This window comes from Rousettus aegyptiacus, unplaced genomic scaffold (genome assembly GCF_014176215.1).
Source record: "Rousettus aegyptiacus isolate mRouAeg1 unplaced genomic scaffold, mRouAeg1.p scaffold_m13_p_10, whole genome shotgun sequence".
NCBI classification, from domain to species: domain Eukaryota; kingdom Metazoa; phylum Chordata; class Mammalia; order Chiroptera; family Pteropodidae; genus Rousettus; species Rousettus aegyptiacus.
Window position 1 is genome coordinate 4,622,281 of NW_023416285.1, and position 27,669 is coordinate 4,649,949.

Consider the following 27,669-nt stretch of genomic DNA (forward strand, 5'->3'; position numbering starts at 1 on the left):
AAAACAAGAGCCATGAAAAACTTTTTTTTCTTTTTTTTCTTTTTTAAGTAACAAAGGAATATGGATTCTCTGATGAGTGCAACGCAGACAGCTATTCTGAGTCAGGGGCGAGTTAATTATATTCAAAAATGATAGCGTGTCCAGAGTTTTTTCTCTCTCTCTCTCTTTTTTTTTTTTTTGCAGCGAAATCTTTTAGCTCCTTCATATAGAGACATATTACACCATGTTAACAACCATGAAAAACAATACAAAATGCCCTCAATTTAACAAGTAGAAAAATATAACTAGTATATATGGCAATTGTGAATCTAATACTGTACAGAAGTAATTTATGGATTTTACAAATAAATTATAGCTTAAATGCCCTTTTAAAATTCTTCCCCCTCCCCGATGTACGCCAGAACTTACAGTAGAGGTCCCGAGCCTAGCTTATTGCAAATCAGTGCCAGTCAAAGGTTCTGCCGACCAGCTCGAAGAATTTCTTATTTGGCTCGTGAAAGTATTCGTGCAGTTTGCTGAGCAGTTTGGGGTCGACCTGGGGGTGCGCCCGGCCTTTGGACTCGTGTAAGCAGCGGTCCCTGCCGCCGTCCCGCAGGCAGTAAAAGCCCTTGGTCTTGTTAAAGTAGAAGTTCGAGGCGTTGATCTGCGGCGACAGCCTCAGGAACCTCTCGACCTTCTGGATCTCGGGGAAGGGGTCCCTGATGAGGCGGTCGCCGTCCACCACGTGGATGCGGCGCAGCGGGAAGTAGCGCAGCCAGCGGCGCAGGTGCACGTGGTAGAGGCTGCGGTTGAGCGCCTTGTAGTCCGCGTCCAGGCGGCCGTCGCGCAGCAGCAGCCGCTCGATGGGCGGGTAGGGCTTGCGCTTCTGCCGGTGGTTGTAGAGCACCTGCGTGTAGTCGGACAGCACGCGCTCCGACGGGTCCCGCAGGATGAGCAGCAGCCGGATGCCCGGGTCCATGCTGTGCACCCGCTCAGGCACTTTGGGCGACGTGAAGTACGCGGGGGTCTTCTCCACCGTGAGCTGGTGCGGGGCGGACGCGGGCATCTGGCGGAGGTACCAGCCCAGGCCTTGGCTGTAGTGCTCCTCCCAGTCGAAGAAGTGCACCTCGTTCTCGGCGGCCGCCACGTCAGGGTGCAGGCTGAGCATCTCCAGCAGTGCGCGCGTGCCACCCTTGCGCACGCCGATGATGATGGTCTGGGGCAGCTGCTGCTGCGCGGAGCCGTTGGGCGCCGCGCCATTGGCGCCCTCGTCTCGGAGGGTGGCCGCCCTCCGCTCCCCGTCCTGCGGGCCCGGCTCGGCCCCCGGCGGGGAGGGGCGCGAAGGCGCGAGCGGGAGCTGGGCCACCAGCAGCACCGCGCCCAGGAGCAGCGCGGCCATGCCGGACACCTGGACACCACGGTGGCTTCACTGGGCCAGACGTCGCTGGGTCATGAAGCGCTGCGGCCAGAAATGCCTCCTGGTCAGTGACGCATGGGTGTCGCGGGCCACCGATCACTAGGAAACAAAGAGGGGAAAGCATTAACCTCAAATCCACACAGGCTTGGTGGAGCCGAGAGCTCTGCAGTCGAGGGGAAGCCTACACCTCCCTGGGGCTCGCACAGTTTCTTGATGCTATAGAAGTTTCTGTGCGGGGCCAGACAGTGATGTTTTAGGCTTTGCTGGACATACAGTCTCTATGGCAACTCCGACTATGCTGTTTTGCTAGAAAGGAAAGCAGCCATAGACACTACATGATGGAATGGATGGGGTCGTGGCTCAACGAAACTTTATTTGTGGGCACAGAAATCTGACGTTTGTATAATTTTCGTGCATCATTAAGTATTACTGTCTTCTTTTTTCAACAACTTATACGTTTGGATTTCTGCACAAAAACAGAGTGATTTGGCCCCGCAGCCACAGTTTACCAAGCTACTATAATGGAAAGGGTTGCAAAGGTCTTTGGGACCTCAGCGAAGATCCAGAAATACCTGCCGCCCCGCCAGCCCCAGGCGGAGGGGCAGGCGAACCTCTACGAAGGCCGACTGGCTGTTTAGCTCCAGTTCTCACCCCCCACAGCATCCAGTTCCTGCAATGGCTGCATTGTGGGGGTGGGGGGGGCGGGGGAGCGCTTACTGACAACTGGATTTGGGTTTGGACAATGGCGTGTGGGCAGAAATGTCCACGCGCCAGCCCCCAGCCTAGGCGTTAAGAGGCCTCGTGGGTTTCTCCTTGCCCTCCCGCGCTTTCGCCATCGCCAGGAAAAGCACGTGCCCTGACCCGCCTCTGGTCCCGGGGGCGGAAGACGAGTGACGGTTTGCGGTAGAGACACCCCACGGGTCCACCGCGTGCGCACGGCCATCCCAGCTCAGCAGTGAGGGTGCGTCGGCGTGGTTTTCGGCCCTCGGGGGTTGGGGTGTTTTGTATTGCAGCCCAAATTTGGGAAAGGTTAACGGACGTGACCCGACTACAGCCACCGGCACGAGACGTGTTCCGGTTGTCGTTCAGGCGGGGCGCCGAGAGGCGATATGTTCATTGATTGCACCTGAAACAATCGGGATGGCTTCACAGGAGAGGGTGTGTTTGAAGTGTGGCTAGAGGGATAAACAGCGGAGGTTACCAGAGAGAACAAAAAGGTTTTGTGCGTGCAAAGCCTACTGTTTGTAAAGTGGTCTTGCACTCTGCTCAGCTGACTGCCGCCACAGCGCCACGGTGTAAGGTAGGGAGGCAGGACAGTCACAGATGAAAGTCTCGCCCAAGGACATGAGAAAAATCAGTCCATGGCAAAAGCTGGAGCCTAAATTCAAAACCCTCAACTCAGGGCTCTCTTTACAAAAGCTGCCTCCTTTTTGCTTTCTCTCCTCTTTACCCATCTGAGAGTTATTATATTTAGGCATTAACGTCCCTCAAGGGCACGGGCATTGCTGGCCAAGGTGGCACGGGGGTCCCAAAGACGGATGGGTCACGGTCCACATTTTCAGGGAGCTGACAGACAACAATCTGTGCTTGATCCCCTCCCAGAGGAGGAGATTGGAATCTGTCTTCAAGGAATCTGTATCTAAACACAGTTGGTGATGGGTTAGACACAGGCCAGGCTTGGGGACTGTGGGATTTACGGAGCCAATAAAAATGTTCTCCATTGAGAAGGCCCGCCATCTTTTTAATACCAGGTTTAAAATTCATTTGTCCGGAATGGATAGAAAGAAGACCACAACCGGGCTTCTATTTGTATGATCGAACCTCCCTCACAGATGGGCTTCCCTCGGGTATCAATGATAGGAAAATGTACCTTAAAGAACAAGCAATTCAATAGCTAGAAACCTTCAGAGAATTGCAGGATGCTGGAGAGGGGACTTGCAAGATCGGTTGACACCGTTGTTTAGGGGAAAAAAAAAAAGAAGAAAATGTTTAAGGAGCACTGGCCAAACAAGGTGTGTTCAAGTTCGGTTCTCCTGATTGGATGAGCTCGATTTAATGGGCCATTTGCTTCAGTCAATTGAACATTTCAGTATGTTTCAGGCAAATTTCCCAATTGACCATGTGAGTGGACCAAATGGACCTTTTACACGTGTGTGTGTGTGTCTGTGCATGTACACATGTATGCTTGTAGGGTCTGTACGTATGTGTGTGTGTGTGTGTGTGTGTGCACGCGTGTGTGCAGGTGAGTGAACTGAGGGAGAGACCAGCTACTCTACACTATATCCTACTTCCTTCGTGGTGGGCACGGCTGTCCCACCTTATAGCTCTGTATTCAGACTCAAGAAAACAACTGTAGGTCCCAATCCTTCCACAGCCGAGTGACAGTCAGAAGCCAGATTTGGAGGCCACGTTATCTGACTATTCGTCCCACTCTATTCTGAGGCCTCCTGCTGAGCACAGTGCTCATCTGAGATCTTTTTCCTAAAGGGGAATTACCAGCAGTCAGCAGGGAGGAGAAACTAAATATAATTTGTCCTTTCCAAAAAATTAAAAAAATAAACTGGGCAGTTAGCAGTTTAAAAGCTCCTCACTTCTACTTTAAAACTTTCTAAAAATGTATTTACTTACTCTAAGTCTGCTACATTCCAAAAATATTTGAGGTATATGGGGGAAAAAAAAAGCTTAGCTAAAGTCTCATACACACACATGCTATATATACATATATTTAAAGAGAAAGAGGGACAGAGAGACACGAGCTACATATATAAAGACAGGGCTATATGTATAGCACGTGCATGTATGAAACTTATTACCATTTACAGATGAGGAAACTTTAGCTAAGTCCTATATGTATACACATGCACGTATACATATATTTAGGTATACATATGTCACGCGCACACAATGGCCTCTGAGAGCCGGCTTCTTCCTGTGGTGATTGATAATTTGCATTCCCCGAGGGCACACCCAGCATTTCTGGGCTTCTCAATAACACTCTCAGAAAAGCAAAGCTCGGGTGAATCTGTAAGCCGGGGCATCTGGGTCACGTTGATCTGACGATGGGGTTAGAACATCAAAGCGAAAGAGAGCCATCGAGTCCCCACCTTCCGTCTTACAGGTGAGGAGGCCTCGAGATGCCCAAGGTCACGCGGAGAACCCACGCGAAGACCTGGGCTCCCGAGCCCTTCTCTGTGTTCTGTCTGCTGGCGCTGCTGTCTGGCTGCCTGCGGTCTTGACATAAACTAAGGGCAATGTTGTCGGTCTCCTGAAGAAGAAAGGCCCGTGGACGTGGTTCCATAGTGTAGCGGCGAGCACGTCTGCTTAACACGCAGAAGACCCTGGGTTTGCGCCCCAGTGGAGCCACGGTCCATGGTCTACGGCCATGCCACCCTGAACAAGCCTAAGGTCTGATCTCCGAAGCAAAGCAGGGACGGGCCTGGTTAGTACTTGGATGGGAGACCACCTAGGAAGACTAGATGCTGTAGGCATAAATAATAATAATAATAATAATAATAATAAATTTAAAAAGAAGAAGAAAGACCCCACCCAAATCTAGTGGCCGTGACAACCCCTGGCCGCCAGCTCCAGAATCAGCTGACGCACAGTGTACCTACAACAACGGGTCTGCCTCATTCATTTGTTCCATTCAGCAGAAGAGTCAAAGGAAATGACGCAGGCCGCGGCATCGAGAACCCCGTCCCTGGTTTTAGCTTCAGTCAAAGTGACATCATCTCTCCCGGCCCCAGTTTCATCTTCCAAAAAACGGTGATAATCCCACCCACCTCAGATGGATACTTTGAGACCGAAATGACGTAACGTGGATCGATGAGCAGAAATGCGACACGAGCCGCGCCGCGCCGCGCACGCCCTCTTTTCTCTTATCACATGAGTATCTATGCCACACCGCTGACATTCCAGCTAAGCCATGAGACGAATTCCCTGCTTGCTCCACTCCACGCTGCCGAAGCGCCTTCCACGCGGCACCCGGGCAGCGGATGCATCGTAGAAACACGTGTAACACACAGTTTTACTACGTTCTCAGAAAAACTCACACCTTCCCAGGCAATCGAGGGATGCTCCCCAAGTTAAGTACCAGTGCCTTCTCCCAAAGGTGGTGGTAACTATTTCTTTTCTTTATATGTCTCTGGCACTTAGTCAAATCATGCCCTATGACAAACATGTGTTATTATTATCACCGTACTTTATTATAAATGTTAAAATGATGCACATATGCACTTTGAAATTTTCCAGGAGCCACATAAAAAAGAAAAAAAGTTATCATGCCAACAGGTAAATCACCACATACGATTAAAGAGATGTTTTGCATTTTTTGGTAAAGTCTTCAAACTCCGGCATGCACCCTCACAGTACATCTCAAGGCCACGTGTGACGGTGAGAACCGAGGAGGACAGTACAGAGCTATGGAGCACCGAGCAAGGCTCAGTCCTTAACCTGGCGCCCTTGGAGCGTGGGAACTGCGCCCTTACAAGCAAGACCACCCCCCCCACACACACACACACACACACAGATCAGGACCTTTCTGAACAGGAAAGGGGCCCGGGGGGCGAGTCTGAACTTGGAGGCAGTGCAAAGACAAATCCACGATTCTTCCCCCCCCCCCCCCCCGGAAGTGAACACACGGAACCTTCTGGCCGTCTGGAGCCCTGAGCTGGCAAGGGCACGGACAGAGAGCGCGGCAGCTCCGGGAGCCCAGGCCACGTTCTCGCCAAAAGCAATGCCGGCAGCCGCCATCTGCGGCATTTGCTTGCTACGGAGCAGAGGCTAGGCCGGCGGCTTTGCACGCGGGGCCCTGGGGGTGCTCCCTGCCAGTCCTCACGGGAACGGATGTCATTACAAGAAAGCGAGGCTTAAGAGAAATCAAGTACTTTGTCTGAGAAAGTTCCAGGCAGGACTAGGATTCAAACGTGGTCTGGGGGGGCAAAGCTCGGTGTTCCCCTTCCCATCTCGACAATGCCGGTCAGGGTGGCACTAACTACCGGACTGCTCGCTGTGAGCCTCTGCCCCGCCGCACCTTCGTGCCGGGCTCTGATTCTCCAGTGAGGGCCAGGATGCCCGGGAAGGCCCTCGACTTGCTCAGATGAGCCAAGCGAACCCTCTCCTTCCCTTTGCGGTTGGGTTCAGAGGCCCCGAAGACAGATCCAGCCCCTCTCCGTTTCCTCGCTTGAGCGGGGAGGCTGTTCTCTTTGTTCCGTAGTGAGGGATAAACAAGCCCTGAGTTCTGAGGACTCAAAAGACCAGCATCTTCTTCCCCGGCAGCCAAATGAGGCTTCTCAGGTCCCCCCGGGAAGATGGTGACTGTGAGCCAGGCCTGGGGAACACAAGGGACAGGCCATGAGGTTTTCTGGGCGGAGGCCCCTTTGCACTGGGAATTAAATTCAAACTCCTTTTCTGGAATGGGGCCTGCCCACCCCTCCAGCCTGAGTGGGCTCCTTGGAACCATGGCCCAGCCTCACTGGCCTTTCTGCTCCTTTGGACACACCAGGCTCCGCCCACTCTGGGCCTCGGGGGTCCCTCCTCCCTCCCTCTCTCCTGGGCCCTGGCTTTGTAGGCTCTTTCACGTCATTCAGATTTTCTTTCGAACACCAGTTTACTCTGCAGCAGGAGCCCACCCTCTCTTTCAATCACTGTCTGTCACAGTCCTCATACACTATTCAAAATTATATTTGCTTGTTTACCATCTGCCTCTCCACCTGACGATGTCATCTCAGAGTCTCCCTGTCAGCATCCTGTCTCTCTGTGCTGCACCCACCCCGGGCCTGGCATGATTTAGGGTACGAAGTAGGCTCTAGAGATCCCGCCGGCTGAACGGACGTGTCCAGTGTAGTTGGGAGTCAGGCAAATGGCTGAAGGAACTAAGAGAGACTCTAAATTCGATAGGAAGAGAAGCTCCACAGTTGATCTATCTACAAAAAAGTCCATCGCAAAAAGTAGTAAGTTTTTCATCCCTGGAGAGGTAAGCAGAAACCAGATGTTGAAAGGGAGGCTCGAAATTCCTAACGGTAATAGGACGAGGTCACCCAAGAGTCTAGAAAATATTTTAATTAAAAAAGGAGGGGAAGCAGTGAAATAACCCTTCGAAAATATTTTAATTTTCTCCGTAAGTCTTCTTATTGCATGATTCACATCATGACCTAGATTTCAGATGTAATTAATGACAATCTATTCTCCCAATCCCTCCACTGGAGCAGACTCGCGGATAAAATAACGACGGTATTTCACAGGAGAGAAATTTAGTGCATCGGGCACAGAGGTTCCTGTGATCTGCCTGCCGAATACCTTCCCAGCCCTTTAGCGCAAGAGAGCAACATTCCTGGCGCAGGCAAGAATCTCTTCTAGGAGAACAGGGATGATCAGAACACGAGTCCTCGATGGGATTTAACAAAAGGGTTGGAAGGGAAGAGGCTAACAGAATGAGCGTGGTGTGCCAGGCAGTGGGCGCGTGTGTATAAATTATCCCCTCTGATACTTGTATAATATGAAGAGGTATACACAAACACACATCTATATATGTGTGTGTGTGTGTGTGTGTGTGTGTGTGTGTGTGTGTGTATGGAGAGAGAGAGAGTGAGAGAGAGAGAGAGAGAGAGAAGGAGAGAAATGAAAAGGTAACATGCAGTAGTGGAAATGCGAAGAAGCTTTTGTAATTGCACGGGTCCAGGGCAGAACTCTTAGCTAGCTGACCGCGGATAAGCTTCTTACCCGTCTGGGACTTCATGCGTCATTCTGAAACATGGGCTGAACCCTGCTTCCTATGGCTGCCATCACAGTGAAATAAGACGACCCACACCACTGTGTATCCATCCAGATACGCAGTGCAGTGCCTGGCAACCAGTAGCCATTCGACAAATGACAATGGCCTGCCTTTCTCCCCATGACAAATATGGAAGCCTGCTATTTGGGTTGGATGACCTTCTCAAGGTCATAGATCCAGGAAGTGTGAAGACCAAAATTCTGCAGGTGATCTCTAAAGTGTGCTGTGCGTCCCCTTTGATGGGTGACGTGTCCCCATGGGGCAGGGGGTACTCTCCAGGCAGAGGGCGGGCTCACACGAGAGTGTGAGCTGGTGGGAAGCGTGAGGGCCACTCCATTGCGGCGCAAGACCTGCTTCTCTCCCGGCTGCCCAGGGTGTTGAGTGATTTGATTTTCTAGAGTGTCCTGAAAGCTGCGTAAAGACGGTTTGAACAACACAACTGTCATTTCTGTATCCAACCGGACTTCTGAGAAATCAACAGTAGAAGATCATCTGTTCATCTTTAGGACTCGAAGATGTCTTCCCTTTCATCTTGGCGCAGCTACTTAAGACCGCTTCTCAGTGGCGTCGGATTTCTCCCCGGCAGGTCATCTTGGAAACCAGGGAAGAGGAAACAGATTTAGCGCGAGCCTGTCAGTCTACGAAAAGGGAGTGATATCTCCAGACTTGCATAAATATTTATTTTTCTTGAAATTGCCTACCCATGACACTCTTCAACAAATGTTGACATTCGCTTTCGTTTGGATTTCCTTATGGTAATCGCCGTGGGTTAGAAGGGGGTGGGAAAGGGTTCAGAGCAGAAAGGAATCAAGGTCAGTCCACGAAATGTCAGTTTCCCTGGGCCACATGTACTGTCTGACACAAGGAGATGTAATTGGCCCCGTTTTCCCCTTAGAATAAAGGACTCTTTGAATGTTTTTTTCCTGCAGCCTTCTATGCTTCCTTGAACCCACTGACAGGTGGAGAGGTTCCATACTTACAAGGGGTTAACTGGTTAATGAACTTAACGCCCCAGGTTTGAAGAAGGTGGTACCTGGGCAAACCAGGGAGGGCAGCATGGTGTGGTGACGGGAGCAGGGACTGGGGACCAGAAGAAACAAATCACAATGTCGTTTGTGAGCCTCCGAGTGCTCCAAGACACGATGAGGAGGGGAAACGCAGTCCGTCCCACAGGTCGTGTGACGTGAACCCACAGGACGTTCTTCTCCGGATTACGAGAGGGATTCCACGGAAGGGTCTAGATGAGGAGCTGCAGGTGGGAGGTGACGAATCTTCCCTTCCAGAACTCTGGCTGCCCTATTACAACGGCCCGGCCCGTTGCTTTCCAAACTCAGGCCACACACCAGTCTCCTGGGGACCGACATTGAAATGCAGATTCTGATCCCAGAGGCCTAGGAGAGGCCTGCCTGTCTACGTTTCTAATAAGCTCCCAGGGAAGGCGCTGGCCACCCTCAGCCCTTGACCCCAAGAGCCTGGAATGTCTGTGCCCTTGGAATCCGGACTGTGATTGCCTCGGCCTTGAGCCTGTTCTTTGGGTTTTTGATTCTTACTGTTTGGGGGCAGTTCATTTTTAATCCCAGGATGAAAACAACTGTTGTAGACAAAACAGGGAGGGATTGGTTTGGCCACAGAGGTGGTATTATCTGCAGAAGGGAATGGAAGGAAGATGCTAGAAGTCACGGAGGATTCAGAGGCCAAGCACCTGGGCTGAAGTCGGCTCTGCACCTTACGGTCCTCCAGACAACCCTGGAACGGGCCTTAGATGGAAAGCGCTGGCCCCACGCACCAACCCCGAGGATCCAACACGACAGACTACCCGGATGCTGAGGGAACCACCATGCCTGGCCTATGGCAAGCCCTCAAATCGGAGAGCTATTTAAGTTCTAAAATAAACAAACAAATAAATAAATAAAATTAAAAAGGCCGTGTGTGCTAAATGGGATCCAGGAATGCTAATTAGTCAAACGCATTTGGTCACGATCCAAAGTACTGCAGTAGCTCAACCAGGAAGAAAGGACAGCGGCGCGGATAAAGGACCCCGGCTCTCCGACCGCGGAGGGGCACGCAGTGGGTCCCTCCTGTGCGGCCCTGCGTGGATGCTCGCACCGCAGCCAGGCGTGTGCGGTCCCAGGGAAGGGGGGGGAATGGTGGGGGGACCACGTGTCCTCGGCACGTTTAGTCCGTGCTGCTGTGCACAGGGGGCGGAGGTGACCGAAATAAAGCCGTCAGCAGCAGCGGAGCCGCCCAGCGCAGGCGGTGTGTGGCCGAGCTCTGTGATGGGAGGGTGGATGGGCCTCTCATTACTCGGTGCCACCAGTGGAACAGGGGGCTGGGTGGGGAGACAGAAGGCGAGAGCTGCCTCCTCGGGGCACCCCAGCGTGTGTGGCTTCCGTCCCTGCTGCCAGTGTGACCCGACTGCCCCCGGCCCCACGGGTGCCATAGGACTCTGGGGCCTCCTGGTGGGGTGGACGGTGGCCCACGAAGCCCATGCATCCCCCAGGCAAGGCCAGGAAACACACAGGGGGCATCAGAGACCAAAGTTGCCGTGCACCATCATCTTGCCTTGTCCTGACCCCTGCAGAAGAGGAAACTGAGGTAGACGGAGAATGGGAACCCCAAGGTCAAGCATGCAGGGGCTGCTGAGCCGAATGGGAAAGCAAGGTCTCCTGATGCCCATCCCACTGGACCCAACCCCATGAAGTCCGTGCTGCTTCTGTGTCGGGCAGAAAACTTTAGAGAGTTTGCAGCTCAAAATAAATATGGACAAACTAAGATAAATTCTCCCCTGGATGAGCAAAGGAGGAGACTCGTCTCCATTCTCAAGCCAGTTAGCATGGACCGTTTGCAATCCCCTAACTCCACGTGTTGAAGCCCTAAAGGCTAGGGTGACTTGCTTTTGGAGGTGGGGCCTTTGGGAAGGAAGCAGGGTTAGAGGAGGTCATGGGGGTGGGCCCCCCACTCTGGGATTAGTGTCCTCATAAGACAAAGAAGAGAGACAAGACCTCACTGTGCCACGGGGCATGCAAGGAGATGATAACCATGTGTAAGCCAGCAGAGAGCTCCCGGCAGGAACTGCATCTGCTGGCATCTTGATCTCGAACTTCCCAGACTCCAACGTTCTGAGAAGTTAACGTTTGTTGTTGTTTCAGCCACCCAGTCGATGGCATTTTGCTACAGCTGCCTGAGCGGGCTAATTCACAGCCTTCAGAAGCACCAGCAAAAAAAGAAAGGGCTTGCCCGGGACTGCTTCTGTTGTGTAAATCTTTCCACGGGGAGCACATCCCTGTTTCCCGGATTCAGCCCGGTGGCATCAACCCATGAAGTTGGTTTGCCAGTGGGGCCTGCAGCCCGTGGCCGTGTATGGAGTCTGTCTAAAGCGCCGGCTGCTGCCCACTCCACGGATGTCGCTGGAGATGAGAGACCGGTGTGTTCTGGTCTTTGTCTTTTCTGGATGCAACCAGGAACATTTAAGTGAAAACTCCTGGCTTTATGAATATAATAAATAGATATTAATTGCCACATAAGGTGAACTGGAGTAAAAAAAATATATATGGGAGGGCAAGTCTGCAAAGACTGAGGTCTCTACTTTGCCCACAGGTGATCGCTCAGACTTTCACAAGACACCTGCGATGCTTCTAAGACTGTTCCGAGTCTCTGGGGATAGCAAAGCGACCCAGTAGTCCTCACAACACGTGGTAAAGCAGAAGACGCATGTGGCAGGGACCCTACCGCCAGCCTTGGTGTGAGCACAGATGCAGCTGTACAGGGGCCCGGAGGACAGAGGCTGAGCTAACAGAGGGGCGGAGCGGGTGCGAGTCTCTGGAAAAGGCCATTGATTGGCGGGCACATCTAGAGGGAGACTTGGGGTCTTCTTGGCAGGAAGTCCCACAGAGGCATGTGTGCTGGTAGGACACAGGGACTCGGCCTGTGCTGGGAGCGGCACTGCAGGTCCAGTCGATGGGGGACAGTGGCAGGTATGAGTTTGCACGAGCCAGCAGGGCTACGACGTGAGATTTAGACACACGGCAGACCGTCAGAATGGCTGTCATCAAAAAATCAGCAAACGACACGTGTCGGGGAGGACGTGCCCGGCAGGGAACCCTCACACGCTCTTAGTGGGATTGCAAATTGGTGCAGCCACTATGCGGAACAGTATGGAGGCTCCTCAAAAATTTTAAAATGGAGCTGCCACGCAACACCGAAATACCACTTTCGAGTATTTATCTGAAGAAAACCAAAACAGTACTTTGAAAAGGCATATGCACCCCTATGTTCACTACAGCATTATTTACAATAGCCAAGATATGTAAACAACCTAAGCATCCATCAATAGATGAATGGGTAAACATGTGCTACATATATACAATGGAATATTACTCAGCCATGAAAAAGAACAAAATACTGCCATTTGCAACACTGTGGATGAAACTAGAGGGTATTGTGGTAACTGAAATAAGTCGGATGGAGAAAGGCAAATACTATCTGCGTGGGATCTAAAAAAACAAAACAAAACAAAACAAATGAATAAACTAAACCAAACAGAAACAGACCCCTATGGATACAGAGAAAAAGCTGATAATTGCCAAAGGGGGAGAGTGAGAGGAGCTAGGTGAAGAGAAAATAAAAAAAAAGAAAGAAAAAGAAAAGAGTGGGAAGTCCCCGCGGCGTGGGACGAACATGAAGTCCTGAGCGGGAACTCCAGCAATGCCACGCACGGGCTCCAAGTTCAGGCAAGTTCATGGAAAACCATGGAAACCTCTGCTCTGGTTGGGCCCAGGAGCTCATTTTTGTCATTCCTTTTGGATCTGCATGTCCGAGGTTTAACCTGATCATTTAACAACGGATATTTAAGTGAGCGCTTAGCATCGTCATGTCACGTGAACCACACGGGTGGGGGGGGGGGAGGCGGGCTAGCGATGACTGACAGGTTCCCGCCTGCAAGGAGCTGACCGGAAATGGGCGTGGAAGCCATCAAAGCGCAGCGCCGTAGCTGGTTCTGATTTTATATTGCCCACCTTCTTTCCTTTTCTGAATTAAACTGTTGCTGTCCACGTGATAGCACTGGATAGAGCCACAAAGCAAAGCTTGTCCCCCTACCCCACACACACATGCCCGTGACTGCTTTCCTTGGTCCCTTACTTGAACAACTTTAAAAACACTAAGTTGAAATTTCCTTTATTCTTTGGCTCTAGGTTCTACAAAATGAATTCGTATTTCCTTGCCCTCTGATTCCAGATCTAACTTATCTATAATGAATGTGCTGTAAACGGGGAATGCCTGCTTTGTTACCCAGTGATCTTGAAACCGTTAAATATCACTTAATCTGTCCAGAATAACAACACCTAGATCCTTCCCTTGACACAAACTTCTCTGTGACCTCTCGTTAACTCTCGTTATACTTTCAGTATCTTCAGATTACATATACTGCTATATGTTAAATCATCGACAGCCTGACCATTTGTTCTTTCAGAATGCTCATGCCAAATGACTTATATTTTATACTTTTAGAATACAATTTATTATTACTTAAAGGATCTGAAACACGCAGGCATCGGGGGGATGCACTCAGGAATCACCAAGATAAACTCTAAGAACTCAGATGGGGAGGCCAGTGCTGGAGAGCATAGATTTGAGTCCTGGCTCCATCCCTTACTCCCTCTGGATGGACGAAAGCAAGTCACGTGACCTCTGTGTGTTTCATTTTATCGCCCGAAATGTAGGGATGGCAACAGCTCAAAGTTCGTAGGATTGTACGAGAATTAAAGGAGATATTACTATGTGAAGTGCTAAGAAGAGGGCCTGGCATAGAAAAAACTGCCACCAAATGTCATCATTGTCACTGTTGGATCTTCATCTTCCATTGGTGCAGCTGATCCACGTCATATTCAGGTAACCAGCATTGCTAACATGGATCATTTCAGGCATGCAAAAATGCATTTCCACGAAGCCTTCTTTGCTGGGGCGTGCAAACACACGAGTGTGAGCAGGCGGCTGCGTTGGGAGTGAGGAGCTGGGGTCTAGTCCTGAGTCCTGCCCTGACTTCTGGGTGACCTTGGCCAAGAAGCAGAAATGCTCTAAGCCTCCTTTACATAGGAGAACGATTGTGCCCTACATTCTACATCACCTGCCCTCTTATTTGTGAAATGCGAAGGGTTCAGAGAATTAAGCAACATACTGATCTGCCATGGCAACATACTATTATCCAAAATCCCGAACAAAACCACTACGGTGAAAACCATAAGCCATAAAGTTTCTCACCTGTGCTGACATCAGCCTAACATTTTATGGATTAAAGGTAGCGACATATATTGCATTTCTACACCGCTGGTGTCTTTTTGATGACAGGAAATGATACAGCTTCTATTAGGAAAGGCAGTTCCCTTGAGTCGGGGCCCCTCCCAGCCCTCCCCCGCCCCGCACCCCCCGGGAACCCATGGCAGAAGGGGAAGATCATGTGGAAACGAGTGCTTCCAGCTCGATGAAATGAAGGCAGCAACTGAAAGGGGGCCGAGAAGAGGAAGTCGGGGACGTACTTCGTGGAGAAGACGCCTGGGAAACAGTCAGAGGCCTGGTGATGCCAAAAGCCAAATTCAGTGCCTTTAACTGAAGTCCGGCCTAGAGTACAAAAACAGGAAAATAGAGAGCTATGTGGAACGCTGTGGGGAGATCAAAGCAAGCGAGTTTAGGTCTCCTGGGGTTTAAATTCTGGCTTAGTTACTCTCCCATGGAACAGCTACTTTCCCTTCTGAGCCTCGGTTTCTCCATCCGGAGAAAGGAAATGGTCCCTTACCATGCTGAGGGGCTATAAGAATTAGTGAAATATCACAGAAACAAGACAAAACAAAATGACCCTCGCCCAGCTGACACGGGGTAGACCATCGGTACATAGGAGATCAATAATTAGTTCAACATTATAGTATCTTGAAGAGAAAAATGAAAGGATAGTAACAGCAATAATTTAGATTTTATAAGCGGTCTGCTTAAATAATTGCGATAAGAACCGCAGCATTCCCAAAGTTGACAAATGAGAGAAAAGCATTCTTCGTGGGAAGCAGAACGTTTTTGAGTATTGAGAATCATGCAGAGGGCTAGATGACCAATAAATAAAACCAGAATGCAAAGCGCACAGCGGCTTCGAGTCTAGTGTTTTTAAGGACGACCATCAAGAGATGATTAGCCTTTGTACCGTCCTTAGCAGAGGACCACGAAGAATTATTCGAGTAAGAAAAGGCAGCAGGTGAAGGCAATTCTGAACACAGGGGACCGTTTAACTCAGCAGGACCCGGTGGCCTGTGGGACCAGAATCGCAGCAGATGGCTGGGTGCCAACCAGAGCCCTTCTGCTGCTTGGGCTGGAATTTGGGTGGCGAAGGGGCAGCGGCTGGGGACCAGAAGCAGGCCGCACAGGCTCCGCTTGTGAGAATGCAGAGTGCAGAGGCTCCCTTGGAGCAAGGCTGGAGAAAGGCTGGGCGCACAGGACTGCGGGGAGTCTGGGAAGCACACGGTGCCAGGTGGCACCGACTTAACCCAGAGGACGCTGTCTCAGGCCGCTTTCACTTCTTTGCGACAAAGGACGGCTGCCCACCTGAGCTCAAGAAGCCTGAACCAAATCATCCTCCTTTCCTGGCCTGACGCCCTTCGCCCCTCCCACCACGTGATCGCTGGGCTGACTGGGCTCTGGCGCCTCGGTGGGCGAGGGCGGGGCGAGGCTTTGGCAGCGGTTTGTCCCCCTGTCCCTGGGGAAGTCATTTCCTGAGAGACACAGCCACGCCAGCAAGGAATCCTGACAACGTCTGTCACCTGCGCGGCAGGTAAGGAGCACTCCAGGACAACTGGAAGCAGCAGAGAGTCACTCCGGCCACGCTGGCCACGCTGAGATAAACGCGCGCGTCTCGCGGCCTCCTCCCCGCGCTGCCTGTCCCACGCAGCCTGCTGGCAGGGCCCTGCTCACTCTCGCCCCTCACGCGCCCAGAACCGCAGCACACCTGCTGTCCTGAGTACCGCGGGTCACCGGGCCAGAGAGGGAGAGAGAACGCACGAGGGCCGGAGCAGCTCTTGAGGATGCAGGGACAGACTTCCACTTCCCCAGCAAGCCACGGGCCACGCTGACCCTCGCGTGGGAAGGATCGTGCGACCCTGGTCCGTGCGAGGGAGAGAGGGAGCCGCGGGGCGGCCGTGCGCGCACACTCATTTATCCCGGGACACGGGGGGAGGCGACTCGGAGAGCACCCGCGATCGGCGCTGGAAGCGCCACACATTCTGCGCCCGATGAGAAGGCGGCGCGGTGGGGGTTCGAGGCGGAGGGCTCGGGGCGCACAGGGGCTGAAAGGCCCACGTGCCTGATTTGTCTGAGGGGCCATGGGCGGTGGTCCGAGGCCAGGATATGAGGCGCGTGCCCAGAACAGGGGATGCAGGGGGTGGCGGCGCTGGACGGTGAGGCCGTGGCTGCGGGCTGCGGGCCTTGAGTTTCATCTCCACGTCTACCGTGAAAAACGAAACAGCGGAAGGAGAGCCCGCTTTGCGCATGGCCACGCGCGTTAAACGCCCTGTGCGCATCGCCCCATCTAATCCTGACGGCTCTAGGACGAAGGAGACACTGGGGTCCTTCGTTTTTTCATCCAATAATTATGTCTAGGGTGCTGACCACTGGCCAGGCATGGGTTCAGGTTTGATACGGGTTTGGGTGCTCGAGACTACGTCTCCAGCCTCCTGTAATTTAGTCTACTGAAGTAAACATTAAACTCACAAGTGAATGAAACACACAATTAAAAAGCGTAAAGAATGCATGAGGTTTTGAAGGATTACTGCCTTTCCAAAAGACATGTGCCGATGAAGCGACAAGTCTGGGACCAGGAATGAAAGAGACCTTACGAAGCTGGGCCAATCGGTCGATCCTCGGTTGCAACGCATGACCATGAGGATAAACAGCCCCCCGAAGGCCAGGGGGATCAGTTCGGGGTGACCGTATTCGATCGATCGTCTTCTTCCGCTGTCTCATATGCTCCCGTGCCTCCGTTTCCTCTTCTGTAATTTTGGCCTGTGGGCAAGTGACCAGGTGTTTGGCTAATGGGGTCTACAGCGGAAGCTGCCACAGGCTTTTGAGAAAGATCTCCTTCCTGCATTAAAAACAAAAAGAGAGAGAGACCCCCAACCTTGCTCTCTTCCTATGTTAGAGCAGGGAGACATGGGAGGGACATCATGACCCTCCCACCGCCTGGGTGGCGATTGGCCGGATGGGCAGGGGGACAGGAAGGTGACACATGGCTGGATCCTTAATGATATTCTTAACCTGCTTCTCAAACGAAATCAGGTTTATCAGAGAAAAAAGCTAGTGATGACTGCTACGTGTCACGTTAGAGACACTTGCTGGGTACCAGGCTCTCAAATGGGTGTTTGACGTCCATCATAAAATGTGATTCTCGCCACATAAGCCCAGGTTTGGAAAAACGAAATCACCCCCCCAGTGTCAAGCACCGTAAATAATACAGTCCCTTACGGAGCGGGGGCCACTTCCTTGCTTTTGAGTCATCAGGAGCTCCAAACTGCCCTGCCCCCAGGGATGCTCCAGCCTCGGTGGACCCCTCGTCCCGGAAGTGGTCAGTTCCTGTGGGGTGCGTGAAGATGGGGCTTAGAGATCAGAAGGGAGGTCAGCATTTCACAGGGAAGAGTTGGTGGCGCCCTGAAACTCTTTGTAGCAAGACCTGATGATCAATAAGTGGACATTTGAACCAAACCAAGCGAAACAACACCCCTCCCCCCCCGGAAGCACAGGTAGCGGGGGCACCGTGGCCGGTCCCCCCACAAGACGGTACTCCGTTCCCTTGTCTTCAGTTCTATCTGTGGCTTTGTGCCATCGAAGAACACTTTCTATCACATTCCATATTCTTTCCAGGTTTTCACCATTACAGTCTTCGCGTCCTTCCTTCAAGGTCACGGGCTAAGTTGGGGTCCTTGGCACAGGGAGAGGAGTGGCATTTACAGACATGACTGCACCGGAAGGTTTAATCAGGACTCCGGGCGATGCCCCGCTAGAAAACATCACTGCACATCCACGCTCTTCGAATCCCGGTGTCCGCTTTTAAGTTTCCCTGCCCCGTCTTCTTTTCTCTCTCCTTCTCCCCGCTGCCTTCGCTCTCTGTGCTCTGCGTCTCCCCCTAACAGCTCCTTCCGTACCTTTTCCACGTTGCTGCTTCTAATCCGTTGGCCCCGAAAATGAAATCATAAGGCGTGCTTCAATCATACAGAATAAGACCTAAGAAACAAAGGCAAAGGACTCAGATGCTTTCTCATGAATAGGATGCATGAGATTCAGTCCTTGGTCTCTGTGACATGACTTTGAGTTCGTAATCTTCTGTCGTATTATTAATAGCATCTCTTTAAAATTTTTATTTTCCAGCGCTGCCTCTGAGCCGGGTACTGTATAAAGGCGCGACATACCTGCTCGGGTTTAATGTGCACGAAGCGATCCTCTGCTGTCATTTTAGTTACGCCCATTTCGCCGATGTGGGAACTGAGGCTCAGAGCTGAGAAGCAACTCAGTTCCTGCTGCGCGGCTGAGAATTAGCCAAGTGGACTGTAAGCAGATCCCTGGCTGGTTAAGCCTGTGTGCTAACCATCCGGCAGTTCCCCCTTCTTTCTGGTCCATGTTCCACATATACCCGCTGGTCGGAAGCAGCTCAGGCTAAGTGAGAAGGTAGCAACATTACATGCAACGAACTGATTATTTCGGCATGAGCCATAGCTCACGGCTGAAGCAAGCACGGAACTCTGTTTTGGAAAGTTCACACACAACCAAAGTCTTGTTAATTTAGTTCCTCTCCAGGTTATTACCTGAAATGGAAACATGACATTTTCACAGCCATCCTCCGAAGGGCACACTCCAGCAGTCTTGGGGGTGGTCTCGGACTCCGTTTGTAACCTGACGTCATCTCCTTGGGTGGAGGGACTCTGAGAGGCTCTCTGTTTTATTAGCTTTGGAGTAGGGACGAGTTCTCACAGCACAAGGTACCTCTTCAGAGTACTCAGTGGGGCCCTTGCGTGAGCCTCGTCTTTCCCAGTCTAGCCAAGCTGGGGGCAACATTTGTGTTGAATCCCATGCTGCGTTAGGGGGCCGAACTCCCACCCTGATGGCCTTGCGGGTTGCAAACACCTTCTTCCCCAAGGCTGTTGGGAGTGATCTGTGTCTGCTTTCATGATGTAGGCGAGTAACTGGCCCGTGGGAACTGCACTCAGGGATGCAGTTTGGTCCACAGTTCTTTGGCTTCTGTTAGCCAACAGATACGCTTGTCTTGGTTCGATGTGTTACTTAGCAACACCTCCTTTCCTCATTGGACCATAGCCTGACCGAGTCTTGTTGCCTCCATGATTACTGGACTCTCTCCTCTCTAACTTCCTAGGGTTCTAGAACTTTTACCAAAGCAATGGCTCAGCACTGTCACCGCAATTAAAGGGATGTTTAATAAAAATATAGGACTTCTGGTTCAATTTGAATTTCAGAAAAACAAAAGACTGCTTAATATTTAGAATCCAGGATATACCTATATTAAAATAGTCTCTGCTGTTTATCTGAAATTCAGATGGAACCGGCTGTCCTGCATTTTTATTGGGTAAATCTGGCAATGCCACACAAGAAGAAGATAAGTTTTTTTGAGCATCATCCTAGGCATTTTATAATGGCAATTTCCTTTAATCCTCATTAGAATTTGGAAAAAAAAAAATGGAGGCGCAGAAAAACTGTCTATTCCTCAGGATGATACCAGCAATGAACAGGAGATCAGAAGCTCAAACAGAAGCGACTTCAAAAGCCACACTCTTTCCCCCACAGGAATAACTCGAAAATCTAATTGACACCTTCTCCCTCCTTCCCACCCAGGACGTGGGGGCCGGGGGTGGGGGGAATCTGGTTTAAGATATAATTTTAGTAACGTGCAAGCTTGCCTCTTCACGTCAGCTGGATCTGCAGTCACCTTCCTCCAGCTGCCTTCTCACTGCTCAGAGAGGACCCTGACCGACTCTCTGAAGCTGGAGACCGAGCGCACTTACACGGAGCCACCTCCTGTGCCGCCGTGTAGGAGTGAATTAATGAATTCGAGGGGGCACTTAACCGAGACGCGAAACGCGTCCCCGAAAGTGCTGGAATGGAAGTCCTTGCCGAATAAAAAGAGATGGGTGGAAATGGTTCCCATCTCAGGAAACGTCTGTGCTTGTAGAACATGTGGGTCGCTCTGTCCTCCGGGGGGTCCAGCAAGTCTGCACCTTGAGGCCTCTGCTCCCTGTGGGTGAGGGAATCGGCGCCCTCCTGGATGGGGGCTCCGCACCCTCGTTCTGAGGGTCTCGGAAAGTTGCTTCGCTTCCAGACCCCAGTTTCCTTACACATGAAATGAAGATGCCGAGAGCCCCCACCACCCGTGAGGGCCCGGGCGCAGCAGTTAAAAGGACACAGTGCATGTTACTGCACCACGTTAAAGGAATTGGCTGTCATTTTCATGCTTTAAAAAATGCTTTTCCCGTTCTTCTTTAATTGGTTTCATTCTTTTCTGAGCAGCGTCTCAGCAGGGCCAGAATCTGCTTAGCAGGCGGTTTGCCGTTTATGTGCCTGGGCCGACCGCCCTGGGAATCCCTGAAATGGACAAGTGAGGTCCTGGCGAGGGCTGGGGAGGGGGGGGGGCTCCCCGACTTCTGACTGTGTTTGATCATCCTTCCTGGGCTTTTCTCTCCGTGCTTCTCTCTTTCCTTAAATATTTCTTCCCCCATGAAGTCGTCTCTAATTCCCCCAGGCAGAAACACGGCCTCTTGTTTGTTTTCTGAGCGATTCCTTGGAACCAGACATAGTGTTCCAGAAACTGCAGGGAGACAAACATCCACCACCAGATGCCTGCTTTCGCAGGGCACAGACTCTGATGGGGGTGTGAGAGGTGGCGAGTCAGGGAGCCAACGAAGCAACGGGAGGACTCCAGGTAAACATGATGCCACCAAACCACGCGATGGAAGAAATCAGTGGGCGACTGGAGAGCAGGAAAGGCCTGCCTCATGAGGGGCACAGGGCAGAGGCCCCAACGCCATGCCTTTGCCCCTGGTGTGTTAAAGCTTGCGAATCTGTCTGACTGCCACGCTAGACTGTCAGCTCGTGGAGAACGAGGACTATCTTCTAATCTCCTGCGTGACTACCCTGACAACGAGACGCAATAACAAAGCCCGGGCAGATGTGAGACAGGGCGCATCAGACTCGCAAGGCACGGGAACATTTCACACACAGAATATGCTTTTAAAAGACTTCGTTTCTGTGATGCGATGTGAAATTTCGTAATGGTACCAAATAAATGTCTTTTCCGGGTAAAGAAATTAAAGCGTCCAAAGACCTTCGCTGATGACGGGGGTTCCAGGCTTCAGGTGGGTCGAACGGCACAGACTTAAACTGTTGCTGGCACATGTCAGACACTTGATGAAAAAGATGCTGAGCGTCAGAGCTCTGGGCATCAAATCTCGATAACTCACACACCCCCCCCCCCCCCACTCACGTTAGCCATCTGCTCTTCCGTAATCGCCTGTTCGGGTCTTCCATGCTGGTCTGTCATTTCCTCGAGGCCCGGCCCTCCACCGGTTTTGTGCGTTAAATGCATTCTAGCACAAATTCAGTGCCTGGCCCATGGTAGAAACTCAATAAATGTGCTCCGGCGTCGACGTCATTAAAATTAAGACTGTAGTCTGTTATCGGGGGGTTTACTCACGAGAGCGACCGCCAGAATCTAACCAAACCAAACTCCCACACGCAATCTTCTAGGTCAGGCAATGAAACGTGACTTTGGTGACACCGAGTCAGAGACCAAACCTCGAGATCGCTGGCTACCTGAGCAATATTTCACCCCAACGCCCTGCCGTTAACCCATGACCTTCCTCGAATGTATGGTCATCCTCGACATGTCACCATCTAACTTTGGAGAGATTTGACGTATCTGTCTCACTGTCGTCTGCCTCCTCGACCAGGAAATAAGCTCAAGGGCACGATTTCCAGCTGCCGGGTTCCGTCCTGTGTCGCCAGTGAGCAGAACATCTCTTGGGACACGTTTGGAACTCACAGACAGGCGTTAGAGGAATACACTTGATCATCATGGACTGTTTACTAGGACCAGGAAGAGGAACCCCGCAAACATTCCATCCACGTGAGGGTTAACTCACTGGAACACTGTCTACACTGCGTTTCAGATCTCCCCTTACCTGGATGCTCGGGGAGACTGATTTTACTGAGTGTCACGTTGCAGCCAAGTTATTTTCTGTCCCAGAAACCAGAGATCACACACTGGAGGCCCGTGGGGCAGAGATGAGGCCCGCCTCCAGAAGTGTTTTGTTTGGCTCACGTGGCATTCTTTAATGATATCGAATTAGCTTCCGGCACTTAAAAGTCAGTAGGTTCTATATGAAAGGGTGAACTTACAGTATATTTTGAAAAAGAAAAAAAGGAAAAGGCAGGTCTGGCAGGGCTGGGCCCGAAGTCCCACCGCCCCTGGGCTGGGTCTGAGGTGCAGCACGCCCCTAACCCAGGCCCAGGCCCCAGGTCTGTTTCCCAGCTGTACCTCGCCTGGCCGCTGAAGGCATTCGCGTTTGCGCCCCCTGCTGGAAAGCAACCAAAAAGCATGCAACCCGGAGGGGAAAAAAATAAAAATAAAGATGCGCACTGTGGTCTGTTTCCGTGATGTTCAGGCTATTCCTTAGAAGAATAATGGATTCTTTTTTTTTTTGGTCTTTCCCTAGAATTCTCATGATTCCACGTAACTATTGACAAATGATGGCGCAGTTAGTATTATCCTAACGGCCTGAAAAAGCCATGAGCTTAATTCCCTGCAGATAGAGGAAGCTGAGACTGCTCCGTGCAGGAGGAAGGACTACGGATGGATCGTGAGAGGCTGTGCGTCGGCTGGTTCCAGCTCAGGCTAACTCAGGAGAAAGGAGATTTACTTGGAGATGATGGGTTCCCTCCAGGAGTTGGTGAGAAGCTGAAAGGCCAGGCTTGGGAGATGGGAAGGACGGCAGGGAACCCTTGCACCAGAGGACCCATCAGCATCATGGCACAGGAACGGCACCCTTGGGACTTGCTCGGGCATCCATGCTGCTGCACATGCCCCTTGAATCATGGCCCACTGTGGTCAACAAACACTCAACTGATCCTGTGTCCTTTAGCTAGTCCTTTGAGATTCCAGGTCTCGGGGAGGATCATCAACTGAGCCCTCATTCAGGGCCTGGAGAGGTGGACAAGGAGAAAGAGCTCCTCCCACCCCCAACCTAAAAGTCCCTCCAGGAGAGGAGGATTGTCCCTCACGAATAAGGTTGCTGGGCACCTTCCAAAATGCAAAACTCAGCCACTTGGATTAGGAGCACTCTAGGTCCATGGTGGGAGCAGGGGGAGGGCAAGCCCGCACGGCGGACTGGAATGAGGACAGACAGACCTGAACTCCCAACAGCAATCCTTTGTACCTTCATAAAATTAATTAACTTTCCTGATCTGCAGATTCCAAATCTTTCAAATAGAAAGGATGCCATCTGCCTGTGCACGGTCGCTGTGAGGATTCAGTTCAATCATTCATTCACTATTTCAAAAATACTCATTAAACATCTATTCAGTGCCAGGCACTTTAGTATCTTCCGAGGACAAATTCTGAACAACAGCAAAAATGCAAGAGAGAGCCAGTGCTTTCTGCTAACGACAAATTTAGATAGGAGAGACCCAGGTCATCTTCTGAAACTAATCGTGTATCCCTTTTCCCCAAGCGACACACTCATCTGCAACTTTCCTTCTGTTATGATTAATCGATAGCAGGATGCCTCCTCCCAAAATATATTGCCCTAAGACATATGAAATGCATTAAACTAACAACAACAACAACAACAACAACAAAACCTTTAGAAAAGTAATGCTCATCCCCAAAACAAGAAAGGAGCGGTTCTGAGGAGCAGTGGGTCTGGTGCTGGTGGATTTCAGGTCACGTGATCACAGGAACATACTGACTCGTTATTTAAAACCCTCTCCCTCATTTATTGTTCAGTCTGTGTAATTCACAGACACACACAAACCACAATTACAATGAACGAGAAAACAAACAAAATAAAATGTGCAGAAAACAAGGCAAATTAAGTAACCCTGTATATTTTTATCAGTGTTTTAGAATTGCCAAAATTTACCCACACCTTCTCACACTAATCTTTCTATTTCGCAGAGGAAGAATACGCGGCTGGGGGGGGGGGGGACTACGGGGGGATCATTTGGCAAGGGTGCTGGGGAAAGAAGCTGCCTCCAAATCCAGCTAGCTCCCTCACCCTCCACCCCACCCCCCGCCCCACCCCAGAAAAGGACAGCCAAACGGGAAAGCACTGAGTCATTACTGGAGATTGAAGGAAGATACTTACACCAAAGTGATGGGGGAACAACCCAGATCTTTTCCAATATCAGCTGGAAAATTATAGCTTTGCACAGGAGCTAGAAGTTACTGCATTTCCCACACAGTGGCTAGAAAGTTGTAACTCTTTGTAACTCTTTACTCCTGCACGACTGCATGTCAGGCAGGGACCATGGCTTAGAAAGCACGCCTGGGAACCTGGTGTCTAAGCCCTGAGCTCGGTTCCATCAGGACACCGATACACTTTGCTGTCCCTCCCTCCGAACTCTAGCCTCAATGGGGAGAACATGACTTAGTACTTAGTGGCACTTAGTGACTGGTAAGTGCCACTGTGGGTAGACGCCATGGACCGGGAAAGGCAGTGGGCGCGGATGAAGCAATCTGACTCCGGCCGGTCCATCTTCCTGGCCCATTTCAGGTCACCATCAAATTTTAATTCGGAAGAAGCTTCCACATTGTTTTTCCCTTTCAGAGAGCTCTGGGGACTTTTCCAGTAAGAGAATTTCTTCTTCCGATAATAAAAGCACAAGCCCCAGCTGTATGTGGAGTGCAAGTTCAAGCCTTCTGGACGTCTACACTGTTCTGTGCAAAGCGCTGGTTTAGACTGTAGCACTTGAGGCTTCAAACTAGGCACACCACCAGCAGCACCAAGGGCCCTGGGTTTTCCTTGCTCTTGCTTGTGGTTTTGAGGTATCACTTTCTTACCCGTTTCCCAAGTAAAAAAGAAAAGAAAGGAGAGAGAAAAAAAAAAAAAAAAAAAACTCCCATCTTAAAGCTACAATGCATTGCATACCAGGCACCTTGGGCCTGGATCCACAGCCCTGAGAAAACCGCTCAAGAAGCCTCGCTGAGGGACCCTCCACGGATGCTGCTGTCGTAATTAGCTGCTTAGCCCCAAGAGTGCTTAGTCACGAAGTTGTCGTCCTGGTCAAACTTGGCAGAAAGAGCTAGGGGGACCCCACTGCCTGGGCCCAGAAAGGCTCCTTTTGAAGCGGATCTTTCTCTGCCTAGCGCTGGAGAAAACCTTATGTAACACCGCGGTCCATTTCAATACGTTATGTCCGCGATCCAGTGAGAGGAAACGTCTAAGCGCTGGAAATACAAAGAGCAACAACGGGGATTTGCAGCCGAAGCGTTCAGCCGCCTGGAATTCCACTAGCTCAGGCTTATTGTAATTGCTTCCAATTGTTGCGGAGAAAGCAGAAAGCAACATCAAAATTCCCCACGCCGAAGCACGGGCTTTACAAACGCAGGGAGGCAAAAGTTGGGTTATCTCCCTCTCTTTTTTAAAAGATGGAATTCCTGAAATTAACCCTCGAGTGGAAGTTGGTAATTGCGTGTCAACAAACTAAGGTGAGATCGGGCCGCAAGGCGAGAACGCACGAGTGGGACCCAAAGGCTCCCGCGTGCGAACCGGCTGCAGCGGGCCGCGCACCGGCGCCCTGGCGCCGGGGACTCGTCCCCGGCCCGGCTCCCTGAGCGAGCGGCGGGTGGCGCAGCCGAGCCGGCGGTACCGGGGTTTCGAGGTCTCTCTCTGGCCGCGTGAAGAGAGGTGCGGGCGCACCGGATTCCTGCCGCATCCCTTGGCTGCTCCTAGCGGCTGCTCCCTGCTAGCAGGGGACCGCTTTTGGGAGCCAGCGGAGCGCAGAGACTGTGGATTTGGCCTCGGTTCCCCAGAATTCCCCCCCCCCCCCAAAGCCTCCTTTTACAAGTTGTGGATAAAAATAGCCGGCGGGTAACGCGGGGGGAGGAGCAAGACTCACGCAAGGCTGGGCGAAGATACGACTGGTCCTGCAAAGTGGGGTGCGGAGGAGGAAAGATGTCGCCCCGCTCCCGAGAGAGGGGCCTGGGTGTGCGAGGAGGAGCGGACGCTCGCCCAGCGGAGTCCGTGCGGTGCGAGACGCACGGAGCCCGCAACGACCGCGGGGCCGAGCACCCCGCGCCCCGCGCCCGGCGCCCCGGCTGCGGATCCCGCCGCTTCTCCCCCGCGTCCAGGGCTCTCGAAGCCGGCGCAGGTGGGGCCGGAAGGGGGAGCCGCAGCAGCGCGCGGTCTGCCGCCGGCCGCGGGCAGCGCACCTGGAGACATCGGGCTTCTTAAGGGGACCCCTCGTTCGGAGCTGGGGGCTACGGAATCCCACAGAGGGTTGGCGCCCCGCCTCCCCTCACCCTCGTCCCCGGCCACCACCCATGGTGCTCGAAATAGAAACCGAGGTAGCGGAGAAAAAAAGGGGAAAAGTAACAGTTAAAATCGGGACCGTGTATAACTGGCATTAGGAGAAAGAGGCCACTTACCGCCCGGCCTGTCGCCTCGCTCTCTCCCCTCCCGAGCATCACCTCCGCCCCACGGGAGGCGCCCCATCTCTTGGCGGCAGCCGAACGCAGAGCGAACCAGCCCGAGGGCCCCCGCGCTGGCTGCTCCCCGGCCCACCGACTTTTTGCTGACCGCATCCGCGCCCCCGTCCGCAGCCCAGGTGGTACCCGGGCTCCGCCGAGCGCTGCGCTCCCGCGGCCGCGCGCGGTCCCCGGGAGAAGCGGCAGCCGGGAGCGAACCCCGGACTCTGCTAAGGGGGGAAAACCCAACCCACTAAGAGTCAGAAACCCGCCTAGCTGCCGGCAAAAAAATAAACAATGAAAAAGCACCCAACAGCCCCGACGCCCCCCGAAAGCAGTCCCTCGGGACTTGCGGAGCCGAGGGGCCGAGGCAGGAGGTGCGGATGGGAGAAAGCCGGTCTCTGCGCGCTCGCCCCCCGGATCGTCGCACTCGCTCCGGCCCCGGCTCACCTGGCCGCCCTGCGCTCGCCGCGAGTCCGCGACGCCGGGCCGGGGCGCCGGGAGGGCCGCACGTCCTGCCACTCCCCGGGCGGGCGGCCCCCGCCCCGCGCGCCCCGCGCGCCCCGCGCGCCCCGCACTCACCTGAGCTCCGCCGCGGTGCAGCCGGTCGGGCGCCCGCAGTCGGCTCTCGGGCTGGGCCATGGGCAGCGCCGCCCAGCGCCGCCGGCCGGTGGACCGAGCTCCGGGACGTCCGAGGACAGGAGGGAGGGAGGCGGCGCGGGCGCCCGGGGACGCGGCAGTGGCGGCGGTTCGCGGCTGCCTGCGCGCCGGGGACTTTGCAGG

At 52.5% G+C, this 27,669-nt stretch overlaps 1 protein-coding gene across 2 annotated transcripts; it reads right to left on the reverse strand.

The window, feature by feature from the left end:
- HS3ST1 (heparan sulfate-glucosamine 3-sulfotransferase 1) lies at positions 1 to 27,669 on the reverse strand. Of its 2 annotated transcripts, none has more exons than XM_016128473.2 (2): positions 27,469 to 27,669; positions 1 to 1,495 (listed from the first exon to the last, which is right to left on the reverse strand). In XM_016128473.2, the coding sequence occupies exon 2, from the start codon at positions 1,376 to 1,378 to the stop codon at positions 440 to 442; it is 939 nt and encodes a 312-aa protein (XP_015983959.2). In that variant the 5' UTR covers positions 1,379 to 1,495; positions 27,469 to 27,669; the 3' UTR covers positions 1 to 439. The 2 variants fall into 2 exon arrangements, with proteins under 2 accessions (XP_015983959.2, XP_015983958.2); XM_016128472.2 differs by lacking the exon at positions 27,469 to 27,669 and adding an exon at positions 4,501 to 5,669.

Bases quoted from the DNA above. Each gene is read 5' to 3' on its own strand.
- HS3ST1 (XM_016128473.2), bottom strand. From the start codon at position 1,378: ATGGCCGCGCTGCTCCTGGGCGCGGTGCTGCTGGTGGCCCAGCTCCCG.